The sequence below is a fragment of the Cyanistes caeruleus genome, chromosome 1 (assembly GCF_971803275.1).
Source record: "Cyanistes caeruleus chromosome 1, bCyaCae1.hap1.1, whole genome shotgun sequence".
Classification (NCBI taxonomy): domain Eukaryota; kingdom Metazoa; phylum Chordata; class Aves; order Passeriformes; family Paridae; genus Cyanistes; species Cyanistes caeruleus.
In genome coordinates this window covers 84,854,453-84,871,964 of record NC_141701.1, presented here as the reverse complement: position 1 = coordinate 84,871,964, position 17,512 = coordinate 84,854,453, and the positions used below count along the sequence as shown (strand labels likewise).

The 17,512-nt window shown below is 53.4% G+C and overlaps 1 protein-coding gene across 1 annotated transcript; it reads left to right on the top strand.

The window, feature by feature from the left end:
• Window positions 1-9,983: 9,983 nt before the first annotated feature.
• On the top strand, window positions 9,984-15,773 carry FOXF2 (forkhead box F2). Its single transcript, XM_086900162.1, has 2 exons — window positions 9,984-11,003; window positions 14,868-15,773. Exons 1-2 carry the CDS (start codon window positions 9,989-9,991, stop codon window positions 15,032-15,034), a joined length of 1,182 nt encoding a protein of 393 aa, XP_086756288.1. The 5' UTR covers window positions 9,984-9,988; the 3' UTR covers window positions 15,035-15,773.
• Window positions 15,774-17,512: the final 1,739 nt, after the last annotated feature.

Genomic DNA, 17,512 nt, shown 5'->3' with positions numbered 1-17,512 from the left:
CGTGTGTTTATACAATATATATAAAATCTTTTATGGTTTTCCATTTAGGAGCTAAGTAATTGATAACAATCCTGTTGCTCCTAACGTTCAGGTGGGAATGTGCCACTTTGCAGGTCTAGGTCCAGCCTCTAAGAAGAAATGACCTTAAAATAAAATTAGAGATGATTTGAAAAGACAGACAACCATTGAGACATGATCTGGATGTGTACAAATATCACTTCTAGTTATTTCTACAGCAAGATATTCTGGTGACATGAATGTGCCAGAGTGCTACAAGTGCTCAAATTTTTAAAGAAAATTACGTATCTTCACCCTCAGCACCAGATTAATATTTCTGTGTGAAGCTCAGAGACTTGAACCTGCTACCTCCTGTGAGCCAATTTCCCCTTGGATCCACACTGCAGATTTCAAGAGCTGGAATAAGTTATGCTTTGGAGAATAAATTAGTTACTGGCAGGACAACTTTGGCAACGGATTCGTCTCCCAATCAGTTGCTTCACTAACATTCTTCTAGCTGGGAGAAAAGGCCATGTCCTCTTCCTCTTGGGTCTGGTGTTTCTTGGAGCGAGTTTGTAATAAGATTCAATTTGGAGAGCAAAAGATGTGATGTTTTCTGTTAAACAGATATGCTCCTGCTCTATTAAGGCCCATGGGATTTTTTTTATTTTTTTTCTTCTCTTTCTGTCTCTTTCATGAGAACAAAAAGAGCAGAAGAGTTAGTAGCAGAAGAGCAGGAAAAAAAAAGCCTAATTAAAATTAAGCAGGATTTGAATGCCTGAATTTGAATAAATACAGGACTTTCTATCCTCTGTACCATGAGAAGCAGCAGAGCTGCCTTCTCTGGGGGGAAATCTCTATCTCTCATCATCCTCTTCACGGCTGTTGTTTCCACTTATTCCTTGGCTCTCTCTTAGATGTCTTCAGAGCCTCCAAGCCAGTATGTCTGTTCTGTTGAAACAATCAGATGCATGGTTAGCCATAAGACACTTCAGGTAATATCTTCCAAAAATGCAGGGAACTAAGCCTCTATCCCTTGAAGATATACACTGTTGTTCCAATTCAGGGCCTCTGGAAAAGGGGGGACAGGACCTAGATCAGTTTTCATGTGAAGCCTGAATCAGACACTCCACACAATTTCCCTCACTGTTCATTTGTTGTGCTACAAGAGCATCTGTCAATTCCCACTGCACACCATAGCTGCATTGCCCTGGGGCTGGACATACAGCTAGGAGAGGACACCTGAACACAGTGAGTATAGAATGTATTTCCTTGGAAATGGCTTGGGAAGTGCCGTGATGAGATCCAGAAAGCTGTAAACTCCTCGAGCATTAATTTGCTCTCCTAGCATCTTTAGTGCATGATACTGTATTTCTGGGGTGACAGCTGGAGATGGAGCCAGGTTCTGACCACAAGAGCTGTCCCTCCATCCTGAGGTCTGCTGGCCAGACCTCCTTCCCACACCACTGGCCACCTCCTTGTGCCACTGAGCCCGACGTGTTCCCTCTGTCAGCATACTTAGGGGTGCCCACCCTGCTGCCTTTGTCTGACTCCACAGCAGCTCCCTTCTGATGCAGACTCTGCTTTGCTCCTGGGGAGGTCTGTCTTCCCCATCTGCAAGCTCCCCCAGCAGCAGCCCTCAAACAGGGTGGGAAGATGAAAGTATTTTATTTTCATTTCTTTTCCTTTCATGAAGAAGAATGAGGGCAAGGGAAAGGAAATAAAGAAAGGCTAAAGAAAATTTGTCCCTCAAATCCATTTTATCCTATTTTTATTCGCCTTTTTGTTTTTCTGAAGACTGAAGACAAGGAAGAGAAGGGAATTTATCTAGTGCTGGAAGAGATCCATTGCTTTGCATGTCACATGCAGCTTCAAAGACCGTCTGGGTTTGCTGAAGAGGAATAGTAAAGTGCCTTCATAACTGCATCGACTTGGACATTTTTCCGCCTCTTCTCTGGTGCCATACAAATGGCTTTTCACACCCAAGCAGCCACAAGCATTTTTTCCTTCCAGCCAGAGTCGGTGCCAAGCTGCTCTGGAGAGACGTTGGGGAAGCAGCAGCCTGTGCCCAGGCCATGCACTGCCCAGGGTGCCTGGCATCCAGGTTCCCCCTTTGGCGATGGCAGAGGGAGCCCCAGTCTCCGAGCAGGAGGTTTATTTTGGTCCGCATAACCAGCACCATTCCTCCCAACAAATCTCACCCTTCCTCTCCCTTCGGTCCAAACAATAAAATCTTCTCTCGAAGTTTTAATAAAGATGAACATGTAACGTATGCGTGATGTCAGTCTCCTGCTTAAAAGGCATAGCAGGTCTTTATAAGCGGAGGATATTACTCTGCCCTGGGACAAACCCGAGGCGGGAGTTTTCGCTTCTGGAGTGACGTGGGATGTTTAAACCCAGCCTGGCGGCGAGGAGGACCGGGACCCGGTGGGGGCCGCCCCTCTCCTCCTGTCAGCTTGGGAATTTATTTTCGTGGCAAGAAGCAGGCATGGCTGGCGTTATCGGTAGGGATGACATGAAAGCCAAACAAGGGCTTTGAAATCGGAGGGGTCCCCCTTCTTCCTCTCCACGCAGCGGCATAATTCATCTGAACAGGGGGCCAAACACATCGGTATAGACGTGTCTTTAAAACTGGGCGGCTCAGGAGCTGTTGTGTGAAGGCGCCCGGTGGGGGCGAGGCTGGGAGCGGTGGGCTGGGGGTCCTGGCCCGGCAGGTGAGGGACTCCCGACCCCCATTCCCAGGATCCCAGCGCCACCCAGCGGAGAGGCCGGTCCCCTCCCGGGGCAGATGGGGCCTCCCGGTGCTCCCCCGCTCCCTCCCTCCTCGCCCGGACACGCTGCGGGGAGGAGATGGACAGCCTGCAAGGACATGGTTTCAAAACCTCACTTGGTACTTTCGGGTTTTGGCTCCCCTACTGCGGTGGAGGAGCTGGATCTGCCAAGCTGCAAAGCCTTAACGAATTTGGGAGAGCAAACAATAATGTTGTAAATGGTGTGGCAGTGAAAGCTAAAAAAAAAAAAAAAAAAAAAAAAAAAAAAAAGTAAGAATAAATCATGAGGAGGGTTTTTTTTTTGGCCGGGACTCCACGATTCCGAAAGGTCAGTGGTATCATTTTGACGTTGATTATGTAGCTGTTCTGGTCTCAAGTCGGCTCCCCTCCCCTCCCAGCGTGGTGTGCGAGGATTGTATTTGAAAGGGAGGAAGCAGATACCGAAAGTGATGGCTGATGAATTGTCTAAACCCTTCAGGGACATTTCGTGCGGGGGCTCGAAGGCAGCTCATCAATAAAAGCCTCCCGGATGGAGGAGGGAAAGCGAGAAAGGGTGATGGGAGTGGGGGGGACATGGACCCCCATGGCACAATTGCTCCCCTTTGATCCGGTGGGGGATCGTAGCAGCCGCAGGGCTCTGGAGGCATCGGTGTAAAAAGGTGTGTATGGAGGGGGAGAGGAGGAGAGATGCAGCCTGTAAACCCACCCCCCCCCCCCCCAAAAAAAAAAAAAAATTAAAAAAACCAAAAATGCAGATTGGTTTCACGGTTTCCTGCTCCCGAACCTCGAACCGGCCCTACCGAGGGTCGCCGAGGCGGGAGGTAGCGGGACCACGGCCACAGCAGCCGTGCCCGGCTCTGGCAGGCTCGCTCCTGAGGTGCGACCTTGGATTATTACTTTTTTCCAAACTATGTTCGTAAATCATGTAATAATCCGGCACTCAGTAACTCTGCCCTACCTTTGAGTGGGTCGTTATGTTTTATGGGCTTTACTTAAAAATTAATGCAAACCTCTCACGAAAGGAGAGGGGGGTACGGAGGGGGAGGCGGCTAGGAGGAAAGGAGAGAGCGAGGAAACCTGCTCCTGATTATTGCCTTCCCCGGCAGCGCGGCCGGGGCTGCGGGATGCTGGGCAGGGGCTCGCAGGGTCACCGGGAGGGGCCGCGTTGGTGGCTGCGCGCATCGCTCCGAGCCCTTCTTCCTCCGAAATTAAAACACTCTCACACACCCTCCGGTGCTACCGATGCCATCCCAGCCGGCCCCCGAGGGCTCCCCCCTCGCTGCCCACCCCACGAGCCGGGGGCGTCCCGCGGAGCTTTCCACGCAGGTTTCTGCGGGAAGAGGATGCTGTCCCGCCGAGGGCGGCGGCGGCCGCAGGGCTCGGGGCTCGGGGGGAGTTCCTGAGAGGGCGGCGGGGAGCGGGGAAAGAGCGCAGCCCTCCGCCAGGGCCGGGGGCACCTCTGCTTCCCTCGCCCCACTGAAACTATTTGTCTGCTGCAAATGGTATGGAAAGTAATTAAGGTCGGCGCACGTATGAAAATTATTGACAACGTGTAAAGTTAGAAATCTCATTTGATCGGAATGTAAACTTGGGCGGGGGAGAAGCCAGTCAAAAAAGGTGCCGTGTGTTCAGATCTCGGGCCAAAGCGTGTTTGCCCTTATTCGCGGCTGTCAACGGGGTGTGCAGAGCAGGATCGGGAGGCGGGGGGGCTGTTCTCGCAGCCTTGCGCAGACACCGTGAATCCCTACAAGGGCTGCCGCTAAGGTTTTTCGCACCGGCTCTGCTGGCACTTGCGCGACCTTTACCGCTGAGAAGCGATCAGGATGCGAACGGGTGGAGGGTATCGGATCCCACATCCGTGTCTTTTGCAGCCTTCCCTCGGAGGTCTGCCCGAGCCCTCTGCTTGCCTCCTTCCGCAAGGAGAGCCTCCACCTGCCCGGAGCCGCCCGCTCTGCTGCCGCCGCCCGGCTGCCCGCACTGGCCGGGACCTCGCCTCTCCTGTGATCTCGAAACATCCCGCTTCTTATTTTACCCCGCGCCTGTCACGTTTTATTTACACCGACAGAGGATGCTCGGAGACAAAAGAGTATTTTTTTTTTTTTTCTACGTCAAAGATGTTTTATATTTTTGGAAGGGTTGTGTTTCCTTTTAGAGAGGTGACCTATATCCTGACCGCTGTAGGGGGTTTATTTTGATGCTCCGGGAAGTTCAGTTGGAGCTGTGCAGAGATGGGAGGGGATAAAACCTTTAACATTGTCATCTGGTATAGGAAACGCAAAGTCTACGCACAAAAACACTCGATGGAAATACTCCGAGGCTGACACAAAACCAGCGCTGTTACTACACGAGGAGCGTGTCTCTGCAGGTTTATTCGCCGCGATGTCCTCGCAGGTCCGGCCGGCTGTATAAACACCCGTGTTATTTGCAGGTCCCCTCCACCAGTGAGAGCCCCTGCTTTACCCGCATCTGGGGACCCCCTTTCTCTCGTGTCCCACCATGCAGAAAGCGCAGAAGGATGTGCGGGACAGGTTGCCCGCTGGGGCTCTGCAGAGCACCGGCGGTGCCCCTGGCACAGCCCCGCGCCTTGGAGGAGCTCGGCTTGGCTGGACCCTGGTTTAGGGCGCTCAGAGGGAGCGCGGGCACCTCGGACTCGCAGGGTGTCTGTCTGCCACGGCTCCCGGGCAGTGATGAGGCTGGGGTGGGATGCAGGAGATGCAGGCAGTCTTGGAGGGGGAGAGCTGGGGGTTGAACAATGCGACCCAGTCTTAGGTGTAGGTGTCCCCCGGAAAGTCTAAACGCTGAGAAACTGTGTTTCAGCCCGCTGAAGAGACCAAATGCCTGTGAAAGCAGGACCTGTCCGGGGTGGGGGAGGATGGAATGGGCGGCGAGGGGAGGATATTTCTCGTCCCCGGTGTTCAATGCTCGCACTTCCCCTCCACGGGGTCCTCTGGCCCTTGAGGCCCGCGGATCCCGCGGGATGCCCCCAGGAGCCAGGGTCCTGCAGGTCCAGCGTGGGAGAGTTGAGTAGAGACTCTTCTCCCACCTGCTGAGGCCGATTTTCCCCTTACACACACACACACACACACACACGCTTCCCTAAAGTCAAATAGGTTCTACTCTTCGGCTGGCTTCTCCCCCAGACTTTTGTTTCCCGCCTGGTTCTTTCTCTCCGTCCTCGGGCACTGAACAAAGCTGCCCCGACCCTGAGAGTTGTGTAGCAGGGAGGAAAGGGAAAGGTGCGGCCCTACGATTGTACGATCACCACATTGACGGAGGTGTCCTGTGCCAGGCTTAGCTTTCTCCCTCATTCAGACACTGATGAAAAATTTCTTATGGTGTCTTCACGGAAATCCAGCCAAACCCACGTGGTGATATCCCCAGTAAAATGCTACGAGAGGTGCCCGCTCTGTGAAAGGAGCGTGTCTGGAGATACTTTTGGAGTCAGGCTGGGTTTTTTGGGGTATTTTTTTTTTCCCACACGGGAAAATGCGGTGCATTTGCGCTGAATGTCCTTGTCTGCCCTTGAGATGGGAGGTGTCTCACCCCCTCGGATTGTGGTGATCATCTCTCCTTTTCCTCTGCTTCGGGAAAGGAGGGAGAGAGACGACTCTCCAACGGGAGATGGGAAGAAGGGTCCTGATGGCAGCCTTCAGGGAGACTTCTATAAAAAGAGTCACGCCTGCTGCCCATTGCGTATGCAAAGGAAAAAAAAAAAAAAAAAAAAAGGAAGGGGGGCGTTAAAAAAAAAAAAAAAAAAGCGGAAAAACTTCTCTAAACAAACATCGGGATAGCACTGCTACTGCCAGAGGTCCCGAGATGTCAAGAGGTCCCGGGAGCAGCACAAAGGACGGCACAAGACCGCTGAGAGTCCCTTCCCATCCTGGCCTTTCTGCTCCCTCCTCCGAGGTGGGATTGCTCCCCCTCCACAGCCTCTAGGTTTTGGACGGGAATTGGGCGCTGCACTGCGGCCACAAGGCTCTTCCAGCTCGTTAAAATGCCCGCATGCCCCTCATGCGGAAAGGGATCTCTGTCAGTCGCTGTAGATCGAGATCTAAATCCAGGCACCCTGAAACTGACAGTTGGAGGAAAATCCTCCAGGGCTTAAGGAAACGCACTTTTACAATACTGGAGGGATTTGTTTAAGTTTCAGTCTCGGCTTTAATTGAAAAAACGCTTCTCATCTGCAGAACCTCAGAGGAGAGGAAAGAGCCTGAAGCACGCAGTTAAAAAAAGGGAGGAAAAGAAGAAAAAGAACAACAAAAAAAAAAGGAGGTGGGGGGGGAGGACGGGGAAGGACTCCAACATAACCGTAAACATTTATCTTTCATATTTGTCTTCCATTTTCTTAACTGGTTTAGTCTAACTTATTTCATTTAGTTCACGAAGCAGAGGGGACTGTGTTATGAACATGAAACTGAAACCGCAATAATGAAGAGATTTCCTAGAATAAAAACTATGATTATACAACAACATCTGAGTAACCAAATCTGCCAAAAAGTTTAATTTCCGTATACTTTGGTAAAACAAACCAGTTGTGCTCCGAAACTAGGATCAGCTCAGAAATGGATACACCAACCAAAATAAACATCTCCACAAAATAGCAAATGCACTTCTGTTTAATCATAGGCGATTTAAATCATCTTTCAAAGTATCAGGATCATGTCTTGGAGACTTTTTAACTGTGTGTTTCAAACAAGTATCTGCTGCTAAGAAGAGGACGTTGCTAACAGGTAGAAGATTGGATGTGTTAGCCCCGATTCCAGTATCAGAAGCGTGTGGAGTCAGGATTGTAGCAGCACACACGGCTCTGCCACCGGGCTGCCTTTCCCGGCTTTGCTTCCCTGCCTGTCCCGTCTCGCACCGCCGAGAAACCAATGGCACCCCGCTACACCGTGACACCTTGTGCTGGGAGTAAACCATTTGCCCCGCTCGACTGCAAGTAATGATCACAACGAAGAGTCTGAATCGAGGGCAGGTTTTACAGGCAGCGATCCTCCCCCTTGCCTTTAATTCCTTTGGTCTCCTGAAGATCGCAGAGATTACTTGCACGCGTCATCCGAAGATGACATTTAGACAGACATCCCGCCGAGGAAGCTGAAAAAGCACCCTCGCTCGCCCATCTAGAGCAAGGAATTATGTTTATATATAAAACAACGGATATTTGAAAAAAAAAAATTAATAAAAAAAAATGCATAATAGGTTGTTTCAACGAGATCAGGAATCGCACATCGGCCTCCCTGCCTTTCCAGGGAACAACAGAAAAAAAAAAAAGATAAGAAAACAGACACACAAACAGATAGATAGATAGATAGATAGATAGATAGATAGAAAGAATTCAGTTTTCTTTTTCCTTTTTTTTAATTTTTTTATTTTTTTTTTTTTAATTATGGGAACAATTTAAATCGATGCCTCAGGAAAGGTAAACATGGTCTATGGACTGAGCGATTATTTTTTCTATTAAAAATGTGTCGTAAACATTGCCGGGCTTGGTAGTGTTTTTCTTAGCTTATCCTCAGATACAATCAAGCCATTTTCGGACACATTCCCATGTATGTAGCAGCGGTGATCTGGAGGAAGCTGTCGACGCCTGTTCAGTTAATTTAGGTTTTCTTTGTCTAATTACTGTGGAGCTTAGGGAAAAGGAGCTGGGCTCAGGGCAGTAAACTGACACTTGGGCTCTGTGTGTGGTATCCAGGCAGAGTTTGATGGAAAAAGCCTGCTTCCACTCAACTGCAGGTCACTGTCTGGGACCAGCCCCACCCCCTCCCTGCCCGTACCCACCAGCGAGCTCTCAGCACGGAGCTGCACTGGAGGCAGACGGACACACAGACACACACAGAGCACCGCAGGCACGCCGCTGACACGGCGTCCCGCTCTGCCCGCGTCCTTCCCACCCGCGTTCCTTTGCTCCGGCATCCCTGTCTGCTCTGCCTCTTGTCCTGCCGCCGTCCTCCTCGCGTCTCCAGTTTGATTCTGGAGCCTCCTCCATCATTCGTGAGCAGGCCTGTGCCTCCGCCGGCCCCTCTCCTCCCTGCCCCCTCCGGCAAACGGCGTTTGCCCGAACGCGTGAGCCACCCGCGGGTGGCACCGGGACAACGTCCCCGCGGCGTGGAGGGAGAGCGCTTCCCTGGTCCTCGGACTCTACCCCTGCTGCTCTATAATATGAATGACATTTTATAGGGCCACGGAGGTGGCAAGGGGTAGCGAAAAGTCTGAAAAAGCAGATGTCTCGCAGGCTTGAGGAGCAGTAAACACTGCTGCCTCGGGCTCCGCGGGGTGGGCGATCCCCTCACACTCCTGTACGCCCGCACCCGACCGCATCAGCGCCCCTGTGTCCCGGGGCTCAGCGGCGGAACTCGGGGCTGGCAGCCGCTCGCCTCGTCCCGGGGCCGTGTCGGGAGCAGAGGGCAAAGCGGTGCCTGTGGAGCCGAGGGAAAGCCGGGAGGGCGGTGAGCGGGACCGGTGCTAGTCCTGCAGCCCGGGATGGTGCCGCAGCCGCAGCCGCAGCCGCAGCCGCAGCAGCAGCAGCGCCTCTTGCCCAGATGACGGGTGGACAGAGGCCAGCTGGAAAAGGGGTGGTCTCTTTCTTCCCCCTCTCCCTCCCCCTCTCCCTCTCTCTATCTCTGCTGATTTCTCGGCCGGATTTAGGGGGGTCTGCGGGGAAAGGGAAAAATATAATAGCAAGATTGAAGGAACTGATAGGCGATCGCGCTGCGCCTTTTACGGAAAAAAAAAAAAAAAAAAAAAAAGGACATATGATAGAGTAATAGTGCGGAAGAGATTGGGGGGCTGGGGGCAGGCTCTTTTGCTTCCTCTCCTTGCCGGATTAGGCAGCGGGATGGTCCCCAGGTGGGGGGCAGAGGAGGAAGCGGAGCGGCGCTGAGCGGAGCCTCGGCGGGCGGCGCGGCGCAGGGAGGGAGGGGGCCGGACCAGGGCCGGGGCCGGGGCCGGGGCCGGCCCGGTCCATCCCGCCCAGTGCCTGGCTCCGGCGGAAAGCAGAGGAGCCATTGCGCAAGGGACCGTGGGGAGGGATGCGCAGGGCGCTGCCGCCGCCCCACCGCCGCCCGCCGCGCTGAGGAGGTGCCCGGAGGACAGCGGCTCCCACCTCCCCCCCGCTCTCCCCCTTCAGGGCACCCCCCGCCCCGGTACCCACCCCGCCCGGCTCCCCCCCTTCCCTCCCAGCCTCACCCCACCCTGCCCCATTCCCCTCCCTCCGCCAGATGACCACCGAGAGCGGGCAGCAGCGGCTGGAGCCCCCCGTCCCTCTCCGCTCCTGCAGCCCGGCTCCCGGAGCTCTCCAGATGAGCCGGCCGCCCTCCTCCGCCCTGGAGACCTCCACCTCCTCTTCCTCCACCTCCACCTCCTCCTCCTCCTCCTCGGCGGCGGCGGCCGCGTCCTCCAAGAGCAAGAAGGCCAGCTCGGGGCTGCGGCGGCCCGAGAAGCCCCCCTACTCCTACATCGCCCTCATCGTCATGGCCATCCAGAGCTCGCCCTCCAAGCGCCTGACCCTCAGCGAGATCTACCAGTTCCTGCAGGCCCGCTTCCCCTTCTTTCGCGGCTCCTATCAGGGCTGGAAGAACTCCGTGCGCCACAACCTCTCTCTCAACGAGTGCTTCATCAAGCTGCCCAAGGGCCTGGGCCGCCCGGGCAAGGGCCACTACTGGACCATCGACCCGGCCAGCGAGTTCATGTTCGAGGAGGGCTCCTTCCGACGGCGGCCCCGCGGCTTCAGGAGGAAATGCCAGGCGCTGAAGCCCATGTACCGCATGATGAACGGGCTGGGCTTCGGCGCCTCCATCCTCCCGCAGGGCTTCGATTTCCAGGCGCCCCCCGCCTCCCTCGCCTGCCACTCCAATGGCTACAACCTCGACATGATGCCCAACGCCATGGCCAGCGGCTACGAGGGACTCAGCGGCGGCCACCACGTCCCGCACATGTCTCCCAACCCCGGCTCGACCTACATGGCCAGCTGCCCGGTGACTGCCAACGGGGACTACGGCCCCGACAGCAGCAGCAGCCCCGTGCCCTCGTCGCCGGCCATGGCGAGCGCCATCGAGTGCCACTCGCCCTACACGAGCCCTTCGGCTCACTGGACAGCCTCGGGGGCCTCGCCCTACATAAAGCAGCAGGGCCTCCCCGCCGCCAACGCCGCCTCCTCCGGCATCCACTCCAGCGTGCCCTCGTATTCCCTGGAGCAGGGATACCTGCACCAGAGCCCCCGCGACGACCTCTCAGGTACGGGCGCCGAGGGGCGGCGGGGGCGGAGGGGAGCGCGGCGCCGGACGGGGCTTTTCGCCGGCGACACAGGTTTCCGGGGAACCCCGGAAAAAAAGAGGCGCATTGTCTGCGAGAGGGGAAAAAGCCACGCGTGGGTTGGAGCTGTTCTGTTTCGGGACGGGGGGCTGTTTGAGGGGGGCGGCTGCGGGCACGGCTGCGAGCGGCTCTCCCGCTTGCCCAGCGCCCAGAAGGGGCACTCCGAGGATAGCCCGGCTTCTTGCCGGCTCCGTCCGGTTCGCACGTCCCCCTCCCGGTGCCGGGTTGGCCTCTCCGCCCCGTGCTGCGGCTTCATTCGGCGGGGAGCGCCGCCGGGCATCGCCGCCGCCTCGGTAAACCGCGCTCCGCCGAGACGCGCCGCAGGAGTGATCAAATAAAGGCGTCAACCATTATCCTCTAAACCATACCGGGGGGAAAAAAAGGGAATTTAAATGAAAATAAAAAGCCTCTAACACAATACCACCCGATTATCTTAAAAAAAAATGCTAGAAAGATTAAAAGGGATCGAGTGTGTTTCTGCAACCGGAGGGAAAGTTTTCTGGTCGCTGTCTGCCACCCCCTCACCCCCTCCCCGGCCGGTGATCACAGACAATGTCTGCTCAGAAAAATCCGAGCACAAAAATGGGTAAAAGATGTTGGGCTCTTACGGGGAATTTTTCCAAATAGCCCTTTTAAACGTGGGTCCCAGAGGTTAAGCAAACAAAGACAGTCTGGGCTGGACCACACCGAAGAGGATTTTAGCCTGACTTAACCCCTATGAGAGCGGGGTCTTGTTCAATTTTATGGGAATTTCAACAAGTAACAAATACAGACGACCCTCAGCTCTGGGTCCCCTCCCTCCCCCTCCGTGGGCGCCTGTCAATCATTCTCCTGTCCTTCTGCGAGCCCCGCAGCCCGCCCTGGCCTCCCCACAGCCCTCTGTCGCCGTGGGGAGGGCAGCCGCCCTGCGAGTCGCATTGTCATCACCGCACAAGGGACGCGGGCTGTCAGGGGAGAACAAGCTCTTGCAAACTTTCCTCCCTTAAAAACAGAAGTCCCAAACCCCTAAACAGCCCTGCTGTTCTGGGGAGAGGCGGCTGCAAAGCGGGCCGCCGCCTTACCGGCGTTTGGGAGCAGGGGACAGGGCGGACCAGATGCGTCCCCAGCCGGGCTCCTCGGTGCCCACAGGGCTCTGCTGCTGAGATTTAAACCAACTCTTCGGAGCTATAGGCGTCCTTCCACGTGCTTTTTAGAGCCGGGGCGAGAGGCCGGCGGGTTCACAAGGGCAACCCCAGCCGAACTACGTACCTTCTCCGTTAGGAATTTCTGCTTTGGTTTGTTGTTTTTGCTTGGATTTTTGTTTTATTTTCTTTTTCTTTTCTTTGGATCTTCTTTCTCTCTGTTTGTTTTACTATTTGAGGACTCACAGTCCGCCACGCAGGGCCCATGGGGCCACGCGTGGTGCGGGAGTGGGACTGGCCCGGGGAGCGGGGCTGGGAGGCAGCTGCCTCCTCCTCCTCCTCCTCCTCCTGCCAGACACCTGAGGTAAGAAAGCTGATTCCTGGAAGAGAAATTTTCATCCAGAAACAGCCCAAGAATACCTCTACAAAACAAAACGCAGAGGGAGAGAGAACAAGGGTTCTGGTCGTCCCGGAGCTCCAGTGCGGTTTGCGAGGCTAGGGAGGTTTAAATCCCACTTGTTTCTGTCCAAGGACGGATACAGACGCATACGGACCGATGGACGCTGTCTTAATGCCGACCACGAGCGTCCCTTTCCAGCAGCTCAGATTTAATGCCATCACTTTGCAAAACGGTTTTTCTCCACTTATTTTCTACAGCTTCAGTATCTGGGCCCAAGATTTTAGTGCAAGCCATACCCAGTCCTTGATTAACTGAACGAGAAATCAAACCAAATTCTTTCTTTCTTTCTTTTTTTTCTTTTTTTTTTTTTTTTCCTTAGTGGATCCAAACCTTATTTGTGCATGATATGTAAAATCTCTGTGGCATAAGTATTTCAGAAGAGTGAAAGGAGATGGGGGAAAAGGATCCGAAATCCTTTATTTATACTTGTACACAGCAATAATCTTTGTCCCCTCAAAAAGCAGTAGCAAGTGAAATTTGCCTTTCCCTTTCTCTTAGTTAAATGCAAAGCAAATTCGGTGGCAATCGCTGTTGATCGGTCAGTAATTCTCTACCCATGACAGCGTCAGGGAGGACTTAAAACCGTGATTTTACATCAGACCCAAGAATAAGAGTGGTAGAAATTGGAAACAGGAGGCTTGGTTCTGCTAAAAGGATTTTGAAGCTGGGGGGGCGGGGGGAGCCGGATTTTTTTCGCAGACTATTAAATCCTGCTAAATGATTGAATCAGGATTGTAATAAAGTGCCCCAGTTTATGGTGAGCATACCAGCAGGGTTATTAGAAAGCCGAGGAAATCCAGCGAAATAATCACTTTTATAAAGTGAGCTCTGCGGGGTGAAGGAGGGGACAATGCCGGGGGAGAACGGGCTTCGCCATCCTGAGGAAAAGCGGGGACGCTTCCCTCCTGTTTTTCCCTTTCCTTTTTTTCCTCCCCTACACCCTCACTCTCCTGAACTTTCTTTTGCTGGGTTTTTTTTTTTCCCTCGCTGTTTTTTTTTTTGTTTTTTTTTTTTTTTTTTTTTGTTGGGTTTTTTTTTCCCCCCTTGACCCTCGGTCATACTTGACAGGATCCCGCTAGCCGAGTTTGACATCCACACGCCAAACCAAAACCCTCTCTCGCTCTACCCTGCGGGCATTGCTCGGCAATGCTCCCCTCCCCGCCGGATCCAGTAGGAATTCTGCCAGACCAAAGATCCCAGCACGGTCCTACGGCTCGGTGTTGGGGGTGGGGTGAGGTCTCCCAGGCGGCCCCCGAAAGGCTGTGGGAAATTACAATGGGAATTTGCAAGGTCATTTACATGCCGGTGCCACGGATGTACTTGGCTTGTTGTTGTTGATAAACCGTAGGGTGTATCTTATGTTTATGAAAGCACACGCGCGAAAAGGCGTGAACGCTCTTACACACACACACATAAATAAATACATACTGTATCAACACACAAATGGATCCTGACTGGAATTCAACCTGCAGCCGCTCAAGTCAGAAGCAAAGTCCTCCCAGGAACGGGGTGGGCAGCGGGAAGAGCGAGGAGAGATGGGAATCGGGTTCAAATGTCTGTGGTGCACGCAGGAAAACACGCAAGTGGCATCGTCTCCTCTTTCTCTCACACACACACTCAAAAAACACACGCTCCTCCATCTACCCCCCACGCCGAGGCCGAAGCACCCCTCCAGGCTGCTGAGTCCCCGGGCAGAGGGCGGACAGACAGCAGTGCGTGTGTGCCCACGCAGGAGGGATGCTCAGAGATGTCGGGATGCGGTCGGGCACGTGTCCGTGGGCATCCACCTCCGCATGCCTTCCTCTCCTCAGCCTGCGTGCCACACGGCTCTGTAGTCTAGAACATCCCCGCAGAGCAGGCTCGGGGGCTCGTACGAGCACGGGAGCACCTCCGAGCCGAGCTGCAGGCGATGCGGGGTTCCGGAGAATCCACTTCCCCTCCTCGCTCGGGGCAGTGGAACCCCCGGTCTCTCTGCCCTGCAGCGGGTCAGGCTCTGCCCCTGGGGGAGCGTCCAAGTGCTCTGCCAGGAAAGCCAAAGTGGAGTTACCAAACCTCGCAGGGGGAGCCGAGCCCGGGGGTAAGGGAGCGGCGTGCCAGCTCTGCACAGGCAGCCTCTCCTCCCTGAGGGTGAGGGAGGAAGGATTGCTCCACCCGGGTAAAGCTCTCCGACTTCTGAGCAGCTCTTGTTATTTCCTTCTCTTGCAGTGGGACTGCCTCGCTACCAGCATCATCCCTCCCCGGTGTGTGACAGGAAAGATTTTGTCCTCAATTTTAATGGCATTTCTTCATTTCACCCGTCCGCCAGTGGATCTTACTACCACCATCACCACCACCAAAGCGTCTGTCAAGACATCAAGCCCTGCGTGATGTGAGGACAGCGCCCCAACAGAGACAATCAGGTGTCACTGAACAGAGCCGAGGTGTAGACGGACCCACGCAGATTAAATATAATGTGCACTCTGATAGCATTGATAGTACACGAGTCACTTAGCAGGTTTGCCTAAGGAAGCAGTGTTTTCGGTCCCACTCCACCCCCCGAAGGACACGTGCAGCCGATTTAATGCTCCAAAGGTCTTACTAAAAGAAAAATGCCTTGCGTGATATTTTGGGTTAGGGGGGACGTAAGTGTCCTTATGCCAAGTCTGACCACCTTAATCATAAACCGCCTTTTTGTGATCTCCTAAAGAACCGAGCTTTGGGAAAGGGAACAATTCGACATATTTTTATACGACAAAGTGTCTTTGTATAAGAAAAATAAATGTCTCCGCACCTACGAGGACTCCCCCTTCTGTTACTGCGTTAGCGGGAAATGTATTTTTTTATTGTGTTCTCTCCCCGAGCCCCACCAAGGACACTTTGTATGGACTTCAGCACCGACCGATTGATATTATTAAAACAGTATTGTTTAGCCCTTTTGTGTATAGACTGTAAGAAAAGTTCATTTTTTTTTTTCCAGTATTGCAGCAATACGATGTTTTGTTTTTTATTTTTACAAAAATTGTTTTCTACCACAATATTTTTAAAAAATTATTTTAAATAAATCTCGTGTATACTCACACACTATCGCTTTAAAAGGAGAATATATTTGCACTTATGTATACTTTTTACAGTTTGCCAAAATATTTTGTTGTAAAAATTTTTTTTTTTTCCAATAAAATGTATATAACGACTATCACTGAACAGGCACTTATTTTCCTTTGGCTCCTGCTGAGAAAACTCTGGCACCCCAGCATCCCAGAGGGTTAAAGATGCAACCCCACATCCTCCAGTCTCTGTAGGCGGAGGAGGGGAGCAAGAGAATGACCCGAGGAGGTCGGTGCCGTGCTCTCTGGGCTGCACCTCCCGCCGTCACCACTTCCCAGCCTGCTTCCCACCGCTGCTGGATAGACTTTGGAATAACCGAGGCAGATAGAGGACACAAAAGCGGGAGGCTCGGGACTGCACGATCCTTTCTTGGAGGGCGCCTCCAGGTCTGAAACACCCTCCCCGTTCTTTAGGGATACGTCTGGGTGTCCCCTTTCCCCATAGAGCCCTCGGAGCCCCAGAGTGCCCGACGGGACTTTGCCAGGTGTGGGGGCAGGCTCCCGAGAGGGCATGTCACGGGGATAAGGCTTGATAAGGTCTGGGCCAAGCACCGGCAAAGATGTGAACAGCGAACCGGGCCGGAGGGGAGAAAAAGAAAAAAAAAATAGTACAAAAGAAAACAAAAAAGGGGCCCCGAAGCATCCCAAGCAAAGCGACCCCTGTCCCCACGGTGCCGCCGTGCCCCGTGGATGGCGAGCGGCCAAGAGTCGGAGCCGGGCGCCAGGAGCTGCTCGTCTGTGCATCCTGCAGAGCCCAGGGCTGAGCCAGCCCCAGGGCCGGGGGATGCTCTCCCAACCCACCCCGCAGGGCCCGGCCCGGCCCGGCCCGGGGGCAGCTCGGCACGGCCACCACCCCCGTACAGACCGGCCCGTCCGATGGGGACAGAGCTGTCCCCGCACCTCAACGCGCACCGACACCCGACTCTGCCCGGCCCCGCGCCCGAGAGCTGAAATAGGGGAGGGAATTTCAGCAAAATGCTCTGTGCATGTGTGCACACATATATATGTGTGTGTATATATATATATATATATATATATATATATATATATATATATTTATACACACACACATATATATATATGCGTGCACGAGCGCACACACACACATATATAAATTATATCTATGTAATTATACATAGAGATAAAACTCTTCATCTTTAAAATACATATTTATGCTCAGACATGCCCTTTTCTTCCCTGAGCTTCTCAGGGCCTGTGATAAATTATAAAGTCAGTTTCAGAGTTTGCTCCGACCACAGTGCTGTGTTTACATTCTTTCCGAGGCAAGCCTGCATGGTCGTAATTTATATCCTAAACACTTGAACGTAACTTGTTTACACAGGAATGACAGGACCTCAAAGAGAAAAAAACTGCCTTTCCCTGCCGGCGGCCGGGCGCGGGGCGCCAGTGCCCTCCAGCGGCCCCGGCCCGCACAGCGCCCGGCCCCGCAGCCCCGCAAAATGTTGTCACAGCCCATTTTTTTTGAACTGATATTATTTTTTCCCCCCACCCTCTGAGTGCTGTTATATACCAGAAGATGTGGGTAATGCTCCTACAGTGGCTGGTCTCCTAAGAAAGGGGAAGGATTTGCTAGGGCATCCTTCGGTTTTGGACTTCTGTGTTCTGCCTTGGTGATTTAAGACTATTAAAGTTCTCTTTCCCGTTAAAGCATCTCAAACAAAGGACGTTTCAGAAGCAGTGCTCTATTTAGACATCAGTATGTTTCTGGGTGCTGCCAGTAAAACAAGCTGAAACTCTTTCTTCTGA